General features: G+C 49.6%; 1 protein-coding gene across 1 annotated transcript in view; it reads left to right on the top strand.

Annotated features, from left to right (window-relative positions):
- The window catches only part of dld (deltaD), a 66385-nt gene extending 46710 nt beyond the window's left edge, over positions 1-19675 (top strand). The window contains exons 9-14 of the mRNA XM_078235148.1: positions 74-264; positions 402-572; positions 4292-4481; positions 17985-18122; positions 18203-18292; positions 19428-19675. Coding sequence (XP_078091274.1) covers positions 74-264; positions 402-572; positions 4292-4481; positions 17985-18122; positions 18203-18292; positions 19428-19493 — 846 coding nt within the window. The 3' untranslated portion in view covers positions 19494-19675. The remainder of the gene's footprint in view (positions 1-73; positions 265-401; positions 573-4291; positions 4482-17984; positions 18123-18202; positions 18293-19427) is intronic.
- The last annotated feature ends 1717 nt before the right edge of the window (positions 19676-21392 follow it).

Genomic DNA, 21392 nt, shown 5'->3' with positions numbered 1-21392 from the left:
TTGAATTATTGAATGAGTTAGTGTGTATTTTGCAGCAGTGGGCGTTTGGAAACTAATGTTCATCTGTCTCCAGGGCTCCGTGTGGCAGAGGCTTGGCTCTGAAGTGACAGCTATTGAATTCTTGGGACATGTTGGAGGGATTGGCATCGACATGGAGATCTCAAAGAATTTTCAGCGCATTCTTCAGAAGCAAGGTCTGAAGTTTAAACTCAACACAAAAGTTACTTCAGCAGCTAAAAGACCTGATGGAAAGATTGATGTTTCGTGAGTATGAAATGATAATGTATGTGGAATGGATCACTCGGCTGCATGGGAAGAAGTAAATGCTGTAAACTGCATATATGTTTAAGGCCAGAAAAGTGCATTCAACTCGAGCAAACACATTTTTCTACTTTATCTAGTTTTGAGGCTGCTGCGGGTGGAAAGGTTGATATGATCACTTGTGACGTGTTGCTGGTTTCTATTGGGCGTCGCCCCTTCACTGACAATCTGGGACTGCAGGAGATGGGAATTGAAGTTGACGAGAAGGGACGAATACCTGTCAACAATCGTTTCCAGACAAATATTCCAAAGTAAGTAATTCTTTTGCATGGGTATATATTATCATTGAATGCTCCACTCTACAGCAAAACTATTGCTCAAAGGGTGAGACGACTATGGACCATTCAATGTGTGTGTGCGTCTGTGTGCACATGTCTGGGTGGATCTGGTGTCCATGATGTGGAGATGCCGGCGTTGGACTGGAGTGGGCACAGTAAGAAGTCTCACAACACCAGGTTAAAGTCCAACAGGTTTATTTGGTAGCACGAGCTTTCGGAGCGCTGCTCCATCAGGTGAGTGGGAGTTGTGTTCAGAAACAGGGCAAACATAGACACAGACTCAATTTACAGAATGATTGGAATGCGAGTCTTTACAGGTAATAAAGTCTTAAAGGTACTGACAATGTGAGTGGAGAGAGAGTTAAGCACAGGTTAAAGAGATGTGTATGTCTCCAGAAACAGGAGTTAGTGAGATTTTTACGAGCCCAGGCAAGTCGTGGGGGTTACAGATAGTGTTTACAGATTGTGTGGGGGGGGAGGGGGTGCCGCGTGTGTGGGCCATGGGGTGACGCGTGTGTGGGGCCGTGGGGTGCTGCGTGTGTGGGGCCGCGGGGTGCCGCGTTTGTGGGGGGAGGGTGTGCCGCGCGTGTGGGGCCGTGGGTGGTGGTGGGGGGGGCGCGCGCGCGCGGGTGGTGGGGGGGGCGCGCGCGCGGGGTGGTGGGGGGGGCGCGCGCGGGGTGGTGGGGGGGGGCGCGCGCGCGGGGTGGTGGGGGGGGCGCGCGCGGGGTGGTGGTGGGGGGCGCGCGCGCGCGGGGTGGGGGGGGGGGGGGCGCGCGCGCGCGGGGTGGTGGGGGGGGGGGCGGCGCGCGGGTGGGGGGGGCGCGCGCGCGGGTGGTGGGGGGCGCGCGCGCGGTGGTGGGGGGGGCGCGCGCGGGGTGGGGTGGGGGGGCGCGCGCGCGGGTGGTGGGGGGGCGCGCGCGCGGGGTGGTGGGGGGCGCGCGCGCGGGGGTGGTGGGGGGGGCGCGCGCGCGCGGGTGTGGGGGGGGGGCGCGCGCGCGCGGGGTGGTGGGGGGGGGCGCGCGCGCGCGGGGTGGTGGGGGGGGGGGGCGCGCGCGCGGGGTGGTGGGGGGGGGGCGCGCGCGCGGGTGGTGGGGGGGGGGCGCGCGCGCGGTGGTGGGGGGGGGGGGGCGCGCGCGGTGGTGGGGGGGGGGGGCGCGCGCGGGGTGGTGGGTGGTGGGGGGGGGGCGCGCGCGCGGGGTGGTGGGGGGGGGGGGGCGCGCGCGCGGGGTGGTGGGGGGGGGGCGCGCGCGCGGGGTGGTGGGGGGGGGGCGCGCGCGCGGGGTGGTGGGGGGGGGGCGCGCGCGCGCGGGGTGGTGGGGGGGGGGGGGGCCGCGCGCGCGGGGTGGTGGTGGGGGGGGGGGCGCGCGCGGGGTGGTGGTGGGGGGGGGGGGGGGCGCGCGCGCGGGGTGGTGGGGGGGGGGGGGGGCGCGCGCGCGGGGTGGTGGGGGGGGGGGGGGGCGCGCGCGCGCGGGGTGGTGGGGGGGGGGGCGCGCGCGCGCGGGGTGGTGGGGGGGGGGGCGCGCGCGCGGGGTGGTGGGGGGGGGGGGGGCGCGCGCGCGGGGTGGTGGGGGGGGGGGGGCGCGCGCGCGGGGTGGTGGGGGGGGGCGCGCGCGCGGGTGGGGGGGGGGGGCGCGTGTGTGTGTGGGGGGGGGCGCTGTGCGTGGTGGGGGGCGCAGTGCGTGTGTGTGGGGGGGCGCGTGCGTGTGTGTGGGGGGGGCGCTGTGCGTGTGTGTGGGGGGGGCGCTGTGCGTGTGTGTGGGGGGGGCGCTGTGCGTGTGTGTGGGGGGGGGCGCTGTGCGTGTGTTTGTGGGGGGGCACTGTGCGTGTGTGGTGGGGGGGCGGCTGTGCGGGTGTGTGTGGGGGGCGCTGTGCGTGTGTGTGTGTGGGGGGGCGCTCTGCGTGTGTGTGTGTGGGGGGTGCAGTGCGTGTGTGTGTGGGGAGCGCATGTGTGTGTGTGTGGGGGGGGGCGCATGTGTGGGGGGGGCGCTGTGCGTGTGTGTGGGCGGGTGCAGTGCGTGTGTGTGGGGTCGCGTGTGCGTGTGTGGGGGGCGCAGTGCGTGTGTGTGGGGGGGCGCAGTGCGTGTGTGTGGGGGGGGCGCAGTGCGTGTGTGTGGGGGGGGGCGCAGTGCGTGTGTGTGGGGGGGGGCGCTGTGCGTGTGTGTGTGTGGGGGGGGCGCTGTCTGTGTGTGTGGGGGGGGCGCTGTGCGTGTGTGTGTGGGGGGGCGCTGTGCGTGTGTGTGTGGGGGGCGCTGTGCGTGTGTGTGTGTGGGGGGGCGCTGTGCGTGTGTGTGGGGGGGGGCGCTGTGCGTGTGTGTGTGGGGGGGGCGCTGTGCGTGTGTGTGTGGGGGGGCGCAGTGCGTGTGTGTGTGTGCGGGGGCGCTGTGTGTGTGGGGGGGCGCAGTGCGTGTGTGTGTGTGGGGGGTGCAGTGCGTGCGTGTGTGTGTGTGGGGGGGGCGCAGTGCGTGTGTGTGTGGGGGGGGGGCGCCGCGCATGTGTGTGTGGGGGGGGCGCCGTGCGTGTGTGTGTGGGGGGGCGCGCGCGTGTGTGTGGGGGGGCGCTGTGCATGTGTGTGGGGGGGCGCTGTGCATATGTGTGGGGTGGGGGGGCGCGCGCATGTGTGGGGAGGGGGGGTGCGCGCATGTGTGGGGTGGGGGGCGCGTGTGTGTGTGGGGTGGGGGGGCGCGTGTGTGTGTGTGTGCGTGCGTGCGTGCGCTTGGAAGGTGGGGGCCCTGTGTGTGCGTGGGGATTGGGGCAGTCTCTGTGTTGGGGGGTGTGTGTTGGGGGGTGGGGTGCAGAATGTGGTGGTGTTGGGGGGCGGGGGGGGGGGGGGGCATGTGAATTGCCTCTCTCCGCTTGCACTGTCTGTGTCTGTAAAGACTCGCATTCCAACTATTATCTTGCAATTGTGTTTCTGTCTATATTTGCCGTGTTTGTGAACCCACCTGATGAAGGGGTAGTGCTCCGAAACCTTGTGCTACCAAATAAACCTGTTGGACTTTAACCTGGTGTTGTGAGACTTCTTACTGTACCCACACCAGTCTAACATTGGCATCTCCACATGATAACTTCAGAATTTTAAGCACCTTGATCTCATTTCCTGCTCTATTCTGAGGACAGCGACGACTTCTTTAATCTTACCTGCATAATCATAATATTGTATCTAATAGAACAGTTCCAGGGGCGTCTCTATGCATTCCAAAGTCTCCACAACCGTCCAAAGTTTGTTACCCAGAGTTCAGCAGGGTTTTTATCTGATTTAGTGTGACTCCCTGACTTTTGTGCTCTGCATCTCCACTTACAAAGCCCACATGTTTTATTGGTGCACAAGACACCTCCAGATCCCCTTTAATATTGTACTATTTTTATCATGTATGATCTCATTCGTCCGACCAAAATATACCCCACTTACGTGCTGAATTGTATCTGCCATGTGTGTGCCCATTCTGCCACATTATCAATGTCCTCTTGCAATCTATTGCTATCCTCCTCCTTGTTCCTCCAAGTTTCATGCCATCTGCAAACTTTGATCCCCTGTTGTCTACCCCATGCCATCCAAAACTACAACATCCCCAGTACCGAACCTTGCAAACTCAACTGTTTACCTCCCAAGTGTATGTTAACGTTTACTGGTATATAAATGGATTATTTATGACATGCAACTGCAATCACAAACTGTTTGTTTATTTCCACAGTATCTTTGCAATTGGGGATGTGATACCTGGCCCCATGCTGGCTCACAAGGCTGAAGATGAAGGGATCATCTGTGTGGAGGGAATGGCTGGAGGAGCTGTACACATTGACTATAACTGTATCCCATCTGTAGTATATACTCATCCAGAGGTTGCTTGGGTTGGCAAATCTGAAGAACAGTTGAAGGAGGAGGTACTGTCCCTATTAATTCAAAATCTTAGCACTTTTGACTTCAGAGCAAAGTATTGAACCTAGCTCACACTATGGGCCTGATTTTACCATCAAGTTGCGCCTGTTTTCAGGTGTGAAAATTTGGTAAAGTCAGGCGTGAGGCGAGTAGTCTCAGCGCCCGTTCCCCTTTACCAAGTTAGTAAATTTGGGTTAGTAAATTTGCGGATGACACTAAAGTCGGTGGAGTTGTGGATAGTGCGGAAGGATGTTGCAGGTTACAGAGGGACATAGATAAGCTGCAGAGCTGGGCTGAGAGGTGGCAAATGGAGTTTAATGTGGAAAAGTGTGAGGTGATTCACTTTGGAAGGAGTAACAAGAATGCAGAGTACTGGGCTAATGGTAAGATACTTGGCAGTGTGGATGAACACTGATTGATTGTGCAAGGCACAGGCACAGCAAGGCACAGCACACGACACATGGGTGTCCATGTGCTTAGATCCCTGAAAGTTGGCACCCAGGTTGATAGAGTTGTTAAGAAGGCGTACGGTGTGTGAGCTTTTATTGGTAGAGGGATTGAGTTTTGGAGCCATGAGGTCATGTTGCAGCCGCACTTGGAGTATTGCGTACAGTTCTGGTCGCCGCATTATAGGAAGGATGTGGAAGCATTGGAAAGGGTGCAGAGGAGATTTACCAGGATGTTGCCTGGTATGGTGGGATGGTCTTATGAGGAAAGGCTGAGTGACTTGAGGCTGTTTTCGTTAGAGAGAAGAAGGTTAAGAGGTGACGTAATAGAGGCATACAAGATGATCAGAGGATTAGATAGGGTGGACAGTGAGAGCCTGTTTCCTCGGATGGTGATGGCTCGCACGAGGGGACATAGCTTTAAATTGAGGGGTGAGAGATATAGGACAGATGTCAGAGGTTGGTTCTTTACTCAGAGTAGTAAGGGCGTGGAATGCCCTGCCTGCAACAGTAGTGGACTCGTCAACTTTAAGGGCATTTAAAGGGTCATTGGATAAACATATGGATGATATTGGAATAGTGTAGGTTAGATGGGCTTTAGATTGGTTTCACAAGTCGGCGCAACATTGAGGGCCGAAGGGCCTGTACTGCGCTGTAATGTTCTAAGTGCCTAAAATGGCCGCAATCGGGACCACGCCCGAAACAGGCGCGACAGTAATTTAAATGCATTTGAGTACGTGCATGCGCACACGTGCACACATGCTTTTTCGACCATGCAACACCTGTGCAACCTGTTGCAGGACCAGGCACCTAGGGGCGGGGTGGGGGGGGGAAGTTGGGGGCAGACACTCACTCTCGGTGGCTGTCAAATTGATGGCCACTCTAAACCTCTACGCGACTGGTTCTTTCCAGACCCCGAGTGGAGGTGTCTGTGGCATCTCCCAATTTGCCGTGCACACCTGTGTGAGGCAGGTCACTGAAGCCCTGAATGACCAGACTGGCCAGTTCATCAACTTTAACCTGGACCAGGCACAGCAGGTAGCCCAGGCTGCAGGCATTGAGGGGATGCCTAATGTGCAGGGGGCGATCGACTGCGCACACATTGCCCTCAAGGCCCCCCTACAGAATCCATGAAGATTTGTAAATAGGAAGGGGTTCCACTCCCTGAATGTTCAGCTAGTGTGCGACCACAATATGACCATCATGCAAGTCTGTGCCAGACATCCAGACAGTGTGCATGACAGCTACATTGTCGGAGCTTGGACATCCCAGAGGCATTCAAGGAGGAGCCCAGGCTGCGAGGTTGGCTCCGGGGTGATATGGGTTACCCACTTTGGACATGGCTGATGACGCCTGTGTCTGAGGCGGAGACCTGCTATCATGAGGCCCATGTAACCTGCGCGATAGTGGAGAGGTGCATTGGGCTCCTCAAGGTGTGATTCCGGTGCCTGGATCGATCTGGTGGGGCCCTCCAATACAACCCAGTGATCTGTTCCCGCACACTGGTCGTGTGCTGTGCCTTGCACAATCTGGCTCTACAGAGAGGTGACCTCTTGGAGGAGGACGTGGAGGCTGACCAGCCGGCCATCGCTGGGGAACATGACCAGCAGGAGGAGGAAGCAGATGAGGAAGAGCACACCAAGGAACACCAGGCAGGCACTCGAGGGCTGGCAGCCCAAATGAAGCATGCGAGGGTGGCAAGGGAGGCCCTGATAGCCAGGCGGTTCACTCGCTAGGGGTTTGTGTCTGAGAGTTCCACCCCACCGCCCCCCAAATTCCTTCTATATCCTGCACATTGTCACACCAGAGGGGTGGGCCTGGTACTCTGTGTTAACGAGTTTTTTGGCAGGCAGGAGGGTGGTGATGACTCGCTAAGCACCATTATGATGATGCCCTGGTGCAAACTAGTCTGACTTCTACTTGAGCACCGCATGCACGCTGGTACCTGAGCCCAGGTGTCTCTAGTTCACTAATGTTCTTTAGGGAATTAAATTTGCTGTCCTTACCTGGTCTGGTCTACATGTGACTCCAGAGCCACAGCAATGTGGTTGACTCTTAACTGCCCTCTGAAATATGCCAAGTGAGACTCAGTTGTATCAATCGCTACAAAGTCTCAGCAAAGAAATGAAACCGGACAGACCACCTGGCATCGACATAGGAACTGGAAAAGACAACAGCAAAACAAACAGCCCTGTTGACGCTGCAAAGTCCTCCTCATAACATCTGGGGGCTGGTGCCAAAATTGGGAGAGCCGTCTCACAGACTAGTCAAGCAACAGCCTGACATCGTCATTCTCACGGAACCATACCTTGCAGATAATATCCCAGACACCACCATTACCATCTCTGGATATGTCCTGTCCCACCAGTAGGACAGACCCAGCAGAGGTGGCGGCACAGTCGGGAGGGAGCTGCCCTGGGAGTCCTTAACATTGACTCTGGACCCCATGAAGTCTCATGGCTTCAGGTTAAACATGGGCAAGGAAACCTCTTACTGGTTACCATGTACCGTCCTCCTTCGGCTGATGAATCAGTATTCCTCCGTGTTGAGCAACACTTGGAGCAAGCACTGAGGGTGGCAAGGGCGCAAAATGTACTCTGGATGAGAGATTTCAATGTCCACCACCAAGAGTGGCTCAGCAGCAGCAATACTGATCAGCTGGTCAGGTCCTAAAGGATATAACTGCTAGACTGGGTCTGCAGCAGGTGGCGAGGGAACCAACCAGACGAAAAAAATAGTTGATCTCATTCTTACCAATCTGTCGACTGCAGATGTGTCTGTCCACAACAGTATCGGTAAGAGTGTCCATCGCACAGTCCTTGTAAAGATAACATCATGTCTATGGCTGGATATTGGGAGAGGGGAGTGTGCAGTGGGACCTGGGTGTCCTTGTGCACCAGTCACTGAAGGTAAGCATGCAGGTGCAGCAGGCGGTAAAGAAGGCAAATGGTATGTTGGCCTTCATTGTGAGAGGTTTCGAGTACAGGAGCAGGGATGTGTTGTTGCAATTGTACAGGGCCTTATTGTTGAGTGCAGTTTTTGTCTCCTTTTCTGAGGAAGGATGTTTTTGCTCTCGAGGGAGTGCAGTGAAGGTTTACCGGGGATGGTGGGACTGATGTATGAAGAGATATTGATTAGGTTAGGATTGTTTTTTGCTGGAGTTCAGACAAGTGAGGGTGATCTCATAGAGACTTATAAAATTCTAACAGGACTAGACAGGATAGATGCAGGAAGGATATTCCCGATAGTGGGGGAGTCCAGAACCAGGGGTCATAGTCTGAGTTTTCGGGGTAGACATTTAGGACCAAGGAGACATTTCTTCACCCAAAGAGTGGTGAGCCTGTGGAATTCATTACCACAAGAAGTAGTTGATGCCAAAACATTGAATGTATTCAAGAGGCAGCTGGATGTAGCACTTGTGGTGAATGGGATCAAAGGTTATGGGGAGACAGCAGGATTAGGCTATGAGTTGGATGATCGGCCATGATCGTAATGAATGGTAATCAATGGTACAGGAGAGGGAGCGAGTGCAAGTGAATGAGGGCATTCAAGTAGTTAAAGGAGTAGAGGGCGAGGGAGAGGTTGATAGCGTTTCATCAAATCGGGCCCAGATAAAAGCTGGAATAAAGACACTTTGCCTGAATGCACGAAGCATTCGGAACAAAGTTAATGAGTTGATGGTGCAAATCAGCACAAATGGGTATGATCTAGTGGCCATTACAGAAACGTGGCTGCAGGGAGACCAGGACTGGGAGATGAATATCCAGGGGTATCAGGCATTTAGGAAGAATAGACAGGAAGGAAAAGGTGGTGGGGTAGCTCTGTTAATAAAAGATAATATCAGGGTAGTAGTGAGGGATGACATAGGCTCTAAGGAACAAAATGTGGAATTGTTGTGGGTGGAGATAAGGAATAGTAGGGGGAGAAAGACACTAGTAGGCGTGGTCTATAGGCCCCCAAATAATAATGTTGATGTGGGGAGGGCTATAAACAAGCAAATAATGGATGCGTGCAAAAACAGAACGGCAATAATCATGGGGGACTTCAACCTGCATATTGATTGGCTGACTCAAGTTGGAAGGGGTGGGATGGAGGAAGAGTTCTTAGAATGCTGTCGGGATAGTTACCTTGAACAGTATGTTACAGAACCGACGAGGGAACGAGTTATCTTCGATCTGGTAATGTGTAACGAGGTAGGTAGAATTAAGGATGTTCTTGTGAAGGACCCTCTTGGGTCAAGTGATCACAATATGGTCGAATTTCTGATACAAATGAAAGAGGAGAAAGTAGGGTCCCGTACCAGTGTCCTCTGCTTGAACAGAGGGAAGTACGATAGGATGAGGGCTGAATTGGCTAAGGTGGACTGGGAGAGCAGACTGGTAGGTAGGACAGCTAAGGAACAGTGGAGGATTTTTAAGGAGATCCTTTTCAGTACTCAGCAACAATATATTCCGGTGATAAAGAAGGACTGTAAGAAAAGGGATAACCAGCCGTGGATAACGAAGGAAATTAAGGAGAGTATTAAATTAAAGACCGATGCGTACAGAGTGGCCAAAAATAGTGGAGAATCGGAAGATCGGGAAAACTTTAAGAAACAACAAAGAATGACTAAGAAAGCGATAAAGAAAAGAAAGATAGGTTATGAAGCTAGGCTGGCTCTAAATATAAAAAATGATAGTAAAAGCTTTTACAAATATATAAAAAGGAATAGAGTGGCAAGAGTGAATGTTGGGCCCTTGGAGGACGAGAGGGGGGATTTAATAGTGGGAAATGAGGAAATGGCTGAAACTTTAAGTTTTTTGTGTCGGTCTTCACGGTGGAAGACACAAATAGTTTACCGAATATTAACAATAGAGGGTTGGTAGGAGGAGAGGTACTCAATACAATTAATGTTACCAGGGAGGCAGTGCTTAGTAGACTAACGGGACTGAAGGTGGACAAGTCCCCGGGCCCGGATGGAATGCATCCCAGGGTACTGAAAGAAATGTCAGAGGTAATAGCGGATGCGTTAGTGGTTATTTATCAAAATTCGTTGGATTCTGGGGTAGTGCCGGCAGATTGGAAAACGGCTAATGTTACGCCGCTGTTTAAAAAAGGGAATAGACAAAAGGCGGGTAACTACAGGCCAGTTAGCTTAACGTCTGTAGTTGGGAAAATGCTGGAATCCATCATTAAAGAAGAAATAGCAGGCCATCTGGATAAGAATGGTTCGATTAAGCAGACGCAGCATGGATTCGTGAGGGGAAAGTCGTGCTTGATGAACTTGTTGGATTTTTATGAAGATGTGACTAGTGCGGTTGACAGAGGGGAACCGGTGGATGCTGTGTTTTTGGATTTCCAAAAGGCATTTGATAAGGTGCCTCACAAAAGGTTGCTGAAGAAGATTGGGTCACACGGAGTTGGGTGTTAGCATGGATTGGGAATTGGCTATCCAACAGGAAGCAGATAGTCGGAATAAATGGGTGCTTTTCTGGTTGGCAGATGGTAACTAGTGGCGTGCCACAGGGATCGGTACTGGGGCCTCAACTATTTACCATTTATATAGACGATCTGGAGAAGGGGACTGAGTGTAGGGTAACAAAGTTTGCAGACAACATAAAGATAAGTGGAAAAGTGAATCGTGTGGAGGGTGTAGAAGGTCTGCAGAGAGATTTGGACAGGCTGAGTGAGTGGGCGAGGATCTGGCAGATGGAGTATAACGTTGACAAATGCGAGGTTATTCACTTTGGAGGAAATAATAGCAAATTGGATTATTATCTAAATGGAAAAAAATTACAACATGGTACTGTGCAAAGGGACCTGGGGGTCCTTGTGCATGAGACGCAAAAACCCAGCCTGCAGGTGCAACAGGTGATCAAGAAGGCAAATGGGATGTTGGCCTATATCGCAAGGGGGATAGAATATAAAAGCAGAGATGTCTTGCTGCATCTGTACAGGGCATTGGTGAGGCCGCAGCTGGAATACTGTGTGCAGTATTGGTCCCCTTATTTGCGGAAGGATATATTGGCCTTGGAGGGAGTGCAGAGAAGGTTCACCAGGTTGATACCAGAGATGAGGGGTGTTGATTATGAGGAGAGACTGAGCAGATTGTGTTTGTACTCGTTGGAATTTAGAAGGCTGAGGGGGGATCTTATAGAGACTTATAAGATAATGAAGGGGCTGGATAGGGTAGAGGTGGAGAGATTCTTTCCACTTAGAAAGGAAGCTAGGACTAGAGGGCACAGCCTCAAAATAAAGGGGGGTCAGTTTAGGACAGAGTTGAGGAGGAACTTCTTCTCTCAGAGGGTGGTGAATCTCTGGAATTCTCTGCCCACTGAAGTGGTGGAGGCTACCTCGTTGAATATGTTTAAATCACGGATAGATGGATTCCTGATCGGTGAGGGAATTAGGGGTTATAGGGATCAGCTGGGTAAGTGGAACTGATCCACTTCAGATCCGCCATGATATTGAATGGCGGGGCAGGCTCAAGGGGCTAGATGGCCTACTCCTGCTCCTATCTTCTATGTTTCAAATTGAGAATAACCTCCATCGTGTTGTGTGGCACTATCACCGTGCTAAATGGGACAGACTTCGAACCGATCTAGCAACTCAAGATTGGGCATCGATGAGGCGCTGTGGGCCATCAGCAGCAGCAGAATTGTACTCCAGCACAATCTGCAACCTCATGGCCTGGCATACCCCGCACTCAACCATTACCATCAAGCCAGGGGATCAACCCTGGTTCAACGGAAAGTGCAAGAACGCATGCCAGGAGCAGCACCAGGCACACCTAAAAATGAGGTGTCAACCTGGTGAAGCTACAACACAGGACTACTTGCATGTCAAACAATATAAACAGCAAGTGATGAACAGAGCTAAGCGATCCCACAACCAATGGATCAGATCTAAGCTGTGCAGTCCTACCACATTCCGTTATGAATGGTGTTGGCAATTAAACAACTTACTGGAGGAGGAGGCTCCACCAATATCCCCATCCTCAATAATGGAGGAGCCCAGCACATCAAAAGCCCAACAAAAGATAAGGCTGAAGCATTCACAACAATCTTCAGCCAGAAGTGCGAATGGATGATGCATCTTGGCCTCCTCCAGAGGTCTCCAACCAATTCGATTCACTCCACGTGATATCAAGAAACGATTGGAGGCACTGGATACTGCAAAGGCAATGGGTCCTGATAACATTCCAGCAATAGTCTAAAGACTTGTGCTCCAGAACTTGCCGCTCCCCTAGCCGAACTTTTCCAGTACAGTTACAACACTGGCATATACCCAACAATGTGGAAAATTGCCCAGTTATGTCCTGTACACAAACAGCAGGACAAATCCAACCCGACCAATTACTGCCCAGTCTACTCTCGATCATCGGTAAAGTGATGGAAGGGGTCATCAACAGTGCTATCAAGCAGCCCCTGCTCAGTGACACCCAGTTTGGGTTTCGCTAGGGTCACTCAGCTCCTGACCTCATTACAACCTTCATTCAAACATGGACAAAAGAGCTGAATTCCAGAGGTGAGGTGAGAGTGACAGCCCTTGACATCAAGGCCACATTCGACCGAGTGTGGCATCAAGGAGCCCTAGCAAAACTGGAATCAATGGGTATCAGGGGGCAAACTCTCCAGTTGTTGGAGTCATACCTGGCACATAGGAAGATGGTTGTGGAGGGTCAGTCATCTCAGCTGCAACATAACTCTGCAGGAGTCCCTCGGGTAGTGTCCTAGGCTCAACAATCTTCAGCTGCTTCATCAATGACCTTCCCTCTATCATAAGGTCAGAAGTGGGGATGTTCGCTAATTGCACAATGTTCACCATTCACAACTCCTCAGTCATGTTCAAATGCAACAAGATCTGGACAATATCCTCCAGGCTTGGGCTGACAAGTAGCAAGTAACATTTGCGCTACACAAATCCCAGGAAATGACCACCAACAAGAGATATTCTAACCGCCACCCCTTGACATTCAATGGTGTAACCATCACTGAATCCCCCATTGTCAACATTCTTGGGGTTACCATTGACCAGAAACTCAACTCGACTAGCCACATAAACACAGTGGCTACAAGAGCAGGTCAGAGGCTAGGAATACTGTGGCGAGAATTCACCTCTTGACTCCCCAAAGCCTGTCCACCATCTACAAGGCACATGTCAGGAGTGTGATGGAACATTCCCCACTTGCCTGGATAGGTGCAACACTCAAGAAGCTTGACACCAACCAGGACAAAGCAGCTCAGTTGACTGGCACCACATCTACATTCACTGCCTCCACCACTGACGCTCAGTAGCAGCAATTCACCAAAGATCCTTAGACAGCACCTTCCAAACCCACGACCGCTTCCATCTACAAGGACAGCAGATACATGGGAACACCACCACTTGTAAGTTCCCCTCCAAGCCACTTGTTGTCCTGACTTGGAAATATATTGCCGTTCCTTCGCAGTCGCTGGGTCAAAATCCTGGAATTCCCTCCCTAACAGCATTGTGGGTCAACCATGCACAGGGACTGCAGCGATTCAAGAAGGCAGCTCACCATCACCTTCTCAAGGGCAACTAGGGATGGGTAATAAATGTTGGCCAGCCAGTGACGCCCATGTCCCATGAATGAATAAAAAAGTCATTTGAAGTGTGCACAACAATTAAGTTACTCAAAGGTGCCTTGTCGTTTGCAATGTGTTCAGCGTTAGTTTAAGAAAGAAAGAGAATTTGCATTGATATATCGGCCACAATTCTCCCATCCCGCTATGCTAACTTTTTATTGCAGGAATAGGACCCACCCCCTGAAGTTTGATGGTATTCAGGCTGGTGGCCCCTGCAGTGCACAGAGTGGGAGATTCTTCTCTGAACTCCCACTGAAACAAACAGTGGGATTTATTCCATGCAATTTTGAACTTTAGAATTTTTTTGGTAGAATTCGGCCCAGCATCTTTCATGACCTTGGGGATGTCCCAAAATACTTTAGAACCATTTGCAGCACAGAATGAGGCCATTTGGCACATTAAGTCCATGCTAGCTCACCGTGGGGCAAGCTTGCTGGTTTATTTCCTTCATGCCCCTATTCAATTTCTTTTTTAAATTGATTATTTTTCTTCCACTGCCCTTATAGGCAGTGTTCCAGGTCCTTAACGCTGTGTAAAACTATTCTTCCTCATATTCCCCTGCATCTCTTGCCCAAAAAAGTAAATCTGTGCCTCCTTAGCCCATGTCATTTCAGTTAATGGGAACAGAATTTCTTTGCCTTTCTTATCCAGACCTGTAATAATTTTATACGCCTCAATCAAATCTCCCCTCTGAAATCCCAGCTTCTTCAACCCAACTTTCAGGTAAAATTCAGCATTGCCAGACCATTCTTGTAAATCTCTGCATCCTCGTTACGCCCTTGCATTTTTCCTATTGTGTGGTGACCAGAACTGGAAGCAGTACTCCCAAGCTGGGGCCTAACCAGTTTAACCAGAGCTTGAGAAAAGTAAATTGGCAAGAAAAAGCAATAGGCCAAAGGATTGGGAGCAGTTTAAAATTCAGCAAAGGAGAACTAAGGGATTGATTAAGAAGGGAAAAATAGAGTATGAAAGTAAGCTAGCAAGGAACATAAAAACTGACTAAAAGTTTCTATAGATTCACAGCTCCAGGGTCCCCGGTTCGATTCCCGGCTCGGGTCACTGTCTGTGTGGAGTTTGCACATTCTCCTCGTGTCTGCGTGGGTTTCCTCCGGGTGCTCCGGTTTCCTCCCACAGTCCAAAGATGTGCGGGTTAGGTTGATTGGCCAGGTTAAAAATTGCCCCTTAGAGTCCTGGGATGCATAGGTTAGAGGGATTAGCGGGTAAATATGTGGGGGTAGGGCCTGGGTGGGATTGTGGTCGGTGCAGACTCGATGGGCCGAATGGCCTCCTTCTGCACTGTAGGGTTTCTATGATGATTTCTATGATGAGATGTGTAAAGAAAAAAAGATTGACAAAAATGAATGTAGGCCCCTTACAGTCAAAAGTGGGAGAATTCATAACGGGGAATAAAGAAATGGCTGAGGAATTAAATTTGTATTTTGCTTCAGTCTTCACAAAGGAAGACATGAATAATGTATCAGAAGTGCTAAGAGAACCATGTTTTGGTGAGGAGCTGAAGGAAATCAGCATTAGTAGAGAAATGTCGGGAAATTGATGGGATTGAAGGTGGATAAATCTCCAGGTCCCGATAATCTTCATCCCAGAGTACTTAAGGATGTGGCCCTGAAAATCCATTGGTTATTTTCCAAAATTCTTTGGACTCTGGGACAGTTCCCGCAGATTGGAGGGTAGCTAATATAAGTCTGCTTTTCAAAAGGGAGGTAGAGAAAAAACAGGGAACAATAGACCAGTAAGCTTAACGCCATTACTAGGGACGTTGCCAGAGTCTATTATCAAGGATTTCATAACTCGGCATTTGGAAGGCAGTGGTATAATCAGACAGTCAGCTTGGGTTTACAAAAGGGAAATCATGTTTGACAAATCTATTGGAATTTTTTTGAGGATGTAACTAGTAGACAGAAGAGAACCAGTGGATGTGGTTTATTTAGACTTTTAGAAGGCTTTCGACAAGGTGTCATATAACAGATTGCTATGTAAAGTTAAAGCGGGTAATATCTTGAGATGGATAGAAAGCTGGTTAGCAGATAGAAAGCAAAAGAGTTGGCATAGTTGGGTCTTTTTCTGATTGGCAGTCAGTGACTAGTGGGGTTCCGCAGGGATCTGTGCTAGGACCCCAACTGTTCACATTATATGTTAATGATTTGGAAGAGGGAACTGAATGTATTATCTCCAAATTTGCAGATGATACAAAGTTGGGTGGGAAGGTGAGCTGTGAGGAGGATGCAGAGATGCTTCAGCGTGATTTAAACAGGCTGAGTGTGTCAGCATCTGCATGGCAGATGCAGTATAATGTGGATAAATGTGAGGTTATCCACTTTGGCAGCATAAATAGGAAGACAGATTATTACTTGAATGGGTGTAAATTGAGAGAGCTGGCTACTCAGCGAGACCTCGGTGTTCTCGTGCATCAGTCACTGAAAGCATTCCAGTTTAATGTGACAAACAAGAACAGGAGTCAACTCTTAATTCAATCAACAATCTCCCTTTAGTTAACACTTCAGTACCAACTCAAGCTCAAAACAGTTGCAACTCTTTTACTGAACTTTGACTCTTAACTGAAAATAATTATTTTACTGAAAATAGACACTGCCCAGTTTTGGAAAGATCTGGCCAAATCTGTTCCCGATGTAGAATCTATCCTTGTGGTCATAAGAACATAACATAAGAACATAAGAAATAGGAGCAGGAGTAGGCCATCTAGCCCCTCGAGCCTGCCCCGCCATTCAATAAGATCATGGCTGATCTGACGTGGATCAGTACCACTTACCCGCCTGAACCCCATAACCCTTAATTCCCTTACCGATCAGGAATCCATCCATCCGCGCTTTAAACATATTCAGCGAGGTAGCCTCCACCACCTCAGTGGGCAGAGAATTCCAGAGATTCACCACCCTCTGGGAGAAGAAGTTCCTCCTCAACTCTGTCTTAAACCGACCCCCCTTTATTTTGAGGCTGTGTCCTCTAGTTTTAACTTCCTTACTAAGTGGAAAGAATCTCTCCGCCTCCACCCTATCCAGCCCCCGCATTATCTTATAAGTCTCCATAAGATCCCCCCTCATCCTTCTAAACTCCAACGAGTACAAACCCAATCTCCTCAGCCTCTCCTCATAATCCAAACCCCTCATCTCCGGTATCAACCTGGTGAACCTTCTCTGCACTCCCTCCAATGCCAATATATCCTTCCTCATATAAGGGGACCAATACTGCACACAGTATTCCAGCTGCGGCCTCACCAATGCCCTGTACAGGTGCATCAAGACATCCCTGCTTTTATATTCTATCCCCCTCGCAATATAGGCCAACATCCCATTTGCCTTCTTGATCACCTGTTGTACCTGCAGACTGGGCTTTTGCGTCTCATGCACAAGGACCCCCAGGTCCCTTTGCACGGTAGCATCTCTGAAGATGTTCTTCAGGGCACACTTCTACAATGGTGGGTCTTTAGAGTTGTTGCCGGAGACAAAAAAACTGGACATGTCTTTCATCTACAAATTCTTTCACATGCTCCCAGTAGGTTCTATGGCACCAGCCAATGGTGTAACTGGAAACCAATCATGACTCGAACAGCCAATTAAATTACTTGTAAACGACGCCATTATGCTTGGTTCAGATAGCCCCCATAAAACTCAGTGTCACCATGTCTAGCTCACAATGTAAACAAATTCCTATATTTGGTCAACACAGGATGCTTCAGGTCACAGTTCACAGACCAAGTCCTGACTCAGTAACTTTACAACCAGCATCTGGTTTTAATTATGAGTTGATCAAAAATCCCAGCATATTTAACTCTCAGCCAGAATAGCCATTTTAAAGCCAATATTGTTGTTAAAATCATCATTGTACCCACTCTTTCTCCATCTACAATTGCCTAGCCCAGCCCTCCGGACAAAATGCATCACCTCGCACTTCTCTGTAAAACTCCATTTTCCCCTTGTCTCCATTCTGGCAAGGTGCAGGTGATTGATATTATCCTCACTATTTGCCATTCTTCCTAGTTTGTAATCATTGGTAAATGTTTAAATTCTACTCTACTCCAAGATCCAAGTCATTTATATATAACAGAAAAGCAGTGGTCCTAGCACTGACCCTTTGGGAATACCACCTTCTAGTGTGAAGCACTGTTGAAAGCTGATCACTGTTGCAGCAGCTAATTTGTGTTTAGCAAGATCCCATGAACAACAATGAAAGACCATATAATTTGTTTGTGATATTATTTGAGCAATAATGAGCAGGCCATTGGGGAAAATTTCTCTGCTGTCCTTCCACAATGGCTGTGGACTCTATTTGAGTTGCTGGATGTGTCCTTTGTTTAATAGTTCATCTAAAGGACAGCACCTCTCAGTACAGAAATGAGAGTGTAAATGTTTATTTCTAAAAATACAGGTCTACCTTACATTTAAAGTGAATGTGAGCCTGTTGTAAAATGTACTTCATTCATTTCCTCCTCTTGCAGGGTATTCCATATAAGATTGGCAAATTTCCATTTGCAGCCAATAGCAGAGCTAAGACTAACAATGATACTGATGGTCTGGTAAAGATTCTCAGCCATAAAGAAACAGACAGAATGCTTGGGGCACATATCCTTGGGTCTGTAAGTAGCAAAACCTTTTGTGTATCAACCTAGGATATAATCTTGGATCCTTTCATGAATATGGTTTTCTTTATATCAAGGGTGCTGGCGAAATGATCAATGAAGCAACCCTCGCTATGGAGTATGGAGCATCGTGTGAAGATATTGCCCGAGTTTGTCATGCCCATCCGGTAAGTGATGCAGGGAAAGGATGGTGAAAGGGACAGTGATATGTGCAGATCACAAAACTAAATTATTAGAAACCTACACCGCCATCATGCTTGTTCTGGCACTTGAAGACCAGTTGTGCCTAGTTCAACATCTTTGTTTTTTTCCCGGTTATTTCCATGTATCTCACCATCTTTCTTTAAAGGTTATTTATGGCACCAGCTTCCACCACCCTTTCAGTTGACAACTCTCGAGAGATCTCATCCTAATGGTGATGGGTAGAGTTATCACTGGCAGATATCCAAAATTTATTACCCTCGTGTTGATAGTGTTTGGCATGTTTTCTCAATCCCGGCTCCTAGTATTTGTGCGCTCTGCTTTAATCCCTTTGCCCCAGTCAATCTCCCATTTGATCCAAATTCATTCACCTCTTCACATCACTAAAGATTCCTGATCAAGGAACCACCTTTAATACAAGATCTTAAAAAACATTTTCAAAGATCATAATGTTCTTCCACTGACTCGATGAGAGAATAAACTGCACACAATATTCAGTGTGGATGCTTGAGAGAGCATTGGTGGGACAGTGATAACCCTCTAGATTAGTCCCTAGATTGTTTTCACTGTTTAATATTCATTCACTTATGTACAAATATTCAGTACTTTCCAAGCAAAGGAAATTACCAACTCCCAAGGTTCTATTCTGCTGTTCCCTGCACGGCACAGTGCCACAGTGATTCGCACGACTGCTTCACAGCGCCAGGGACCCGGGTTCAATTCCCAGCTTGGGTCACTGTCTGTGCGGAGTCTGCCTTTTCTCCCCGTATCTGCGTGGGTTTTCTCCAGGTACTCTGGTTTCCTCCCACAGTCCGAAAGACATGCTAGTTAGATGCATTGACCGTGCTAAATTCTCCCTCCATGTACCTGAACAGGCGCCAGAGTGTGGCGACTAGGGGATTTTCACTTAAACTGATAACCTGCCATTGTTTACCCTGAACTTCTGAAATTTGAGAATTTGTAGATTTAGAGCAAAGTCCTGATGTCAGTTATGAAAGTAAATAGTATAAAAGTGATTCCAACTACAGAACTTTGTCAAGACTGTGTTAAACTAATGATTAAACTGGTGGAGTTTGACTCGGTCTTTCTTTTCTCTTACAGACTGTCTCAGAAGCTTTCAGAGAGGCAAATATAGCAGCATCATTTGGCAAAGCCATTAACTTCTAGAAGATTTGCGATTTGTACATAAACTGTAACTGGGTGTTTGAACTTTTGGTAACTTGATTTTGTGAAGGATGAAGTTAACTGTCTTTAAGCAAGCGTGTAATGAACAATTTGTTTGTCGAATAATGGCCCGTCACTTGTATTTTAACAGTAATAAAACTGAGAGAATGATGTACAAATTTCAATTTGAATTTCTGGATCATTGGAACATTAACAGTAGTGACTTATACACTGTTCAAACCCGCCAGTCACTATCAGAGAGGCATGGGTGGCAAGGAAAGAGAAGGAGAAGGAGCAAGGGGGAGTGGGAGAAATGGGAAGAGATTGCAGGCAGTGGTGGGATGACTGTGGGAGGCGGGAGATGGATGAACTGTAGGAATTGGGAGCAAAGTTGCAGGAAGAACTGGAATTGGGACCAGGAAGGGATGGGAGTCTTGATGGATTGGTGACTCTGAAGTATTAGTGTTCCCATGATATTTCTGTTATTACCATCCTCTTGCAGTTAACCAACAGAATTATTCCACGAGATTTAACGTTTAAAAAAAACTTGTGCATCAAAAAGATTTATAAAGTAAGCATGATTAACACAGCCAGTTTTATTAAATGACCTCCAAGGAAGTACAAAGAAAATTACAGCACAGGAACAGGCCTTCGGCTCTCCAAGCCTGCACCGACCGTGCTGCCCGACTGAACTAAAACCCCCTACCCTTCCGGGGACCAAATCCCTCTATTCCCATCCTATTCATGTACTTGTCAAGATGCCCCTTAAAAGTCACTACCATATCCGCTTCCACTACCTCCCCTGGCAACGAGTTCCAGGCACCCACTACTCTGTAAATATTCTGCCTCGTACATCTCCTTTAAACCATGCCCCTCGCACCTTAAACCTGTGCCCCCTAGTCATTGACTCTTCCACCCTGCGAAAAAGCTTCTGACTATCCACGCTGTCCATGCCTCTCATTGTTTTCATTGTTCCACTGGAGCAAGCAGAGAGGGAGTGATTGGAGTCAGGAGTGCTGGTGAGAGATTGATTGAATTATTTATTTATTTAATTAGTCAGTTAGTGTGTTTTTTTTGGCCTTTACTTTTGTAGTAGTATTTTTCTTAAGTTTAAAGTGAAAACCGGAAGTGGGCTGCTAAGGAGTCTGGGAAGGGTTTTTTAAGCACGCGAAGTATAAAAGGTAGGCTGCAGTATACAGCGGGCACCGTCGGGAGCGGGCAGTGTAGTGAGTGGGAAGCTGAGTGAAAGCTGTCAGGGCTTTGGCTCACAGGGCTTAGGCAGAAAGGGCGTGGCAGGGTAAGTTATTTTTATCCAAACCTATATAGGATAAGGGTAACTATGAGTGATAGGCCAGTTCGGTGCTTCCGGTGTGGGATGTGGGAGTTCCTGGAAACACCTAGCCTCCCGGAGGACCACATTTGCGCCAGGTGCGTGGAACTGCAGCTCCTGAGGGACCGTGTCACGGAACTGGAGCTGCAGATTGCTGACCTTGGTCTAGTCAGGGAGAATGAGAGAATAATTGACATGAGTTATAGGGAACTAGTTACACCGGGGCATCGGGAGGAAGACACGTGGGTCACAGTTAGGAGGAGTAAAGGTCAGAAGGGTAATGTACCAGAGAGTACTCCAGTGGCTGTCTCTCATAATAGGAAGGGCTCGGCGACAGGTGTGAGAGGGGAGGGGAGTGAGCAATTAGTGGAGGGGTCACCTGTGGTTGTCCCACTCCAAAACAAGTATATTGTTTTGGATAGTGTGGGGGAGGATGACTCTCCAGGGGTAAGCCACAGTGACCAGGTCACTGGCACACAGTCAGGCTCTGTGGCCCAGAAAGGAAAGAGAGGGGTTAGGAGAGCAATAGTGGTGGGGGATGCGTCGGTTAGAGGCACGGACAGGCGATTCTG

Source organism: Mustelus asterias, chromosome 19, assembly GCF_964213995.1.
Source record: "Mustelus asterias chromosome 19, sMusAst1.hap1.1, whole genome shotgun sequence".
Classification (NCBI taxonomy): Eukaryota; Metazoa; Chordata; class Chondrichthyes; order Carcharhiniformes; family Triakidae; genus Mustelus; species Mustelus asterias.
Note: the sequence above shows the minus strand (reverse complement) of the source record. Positions and strands in the feature narration are given on the sequence as shown.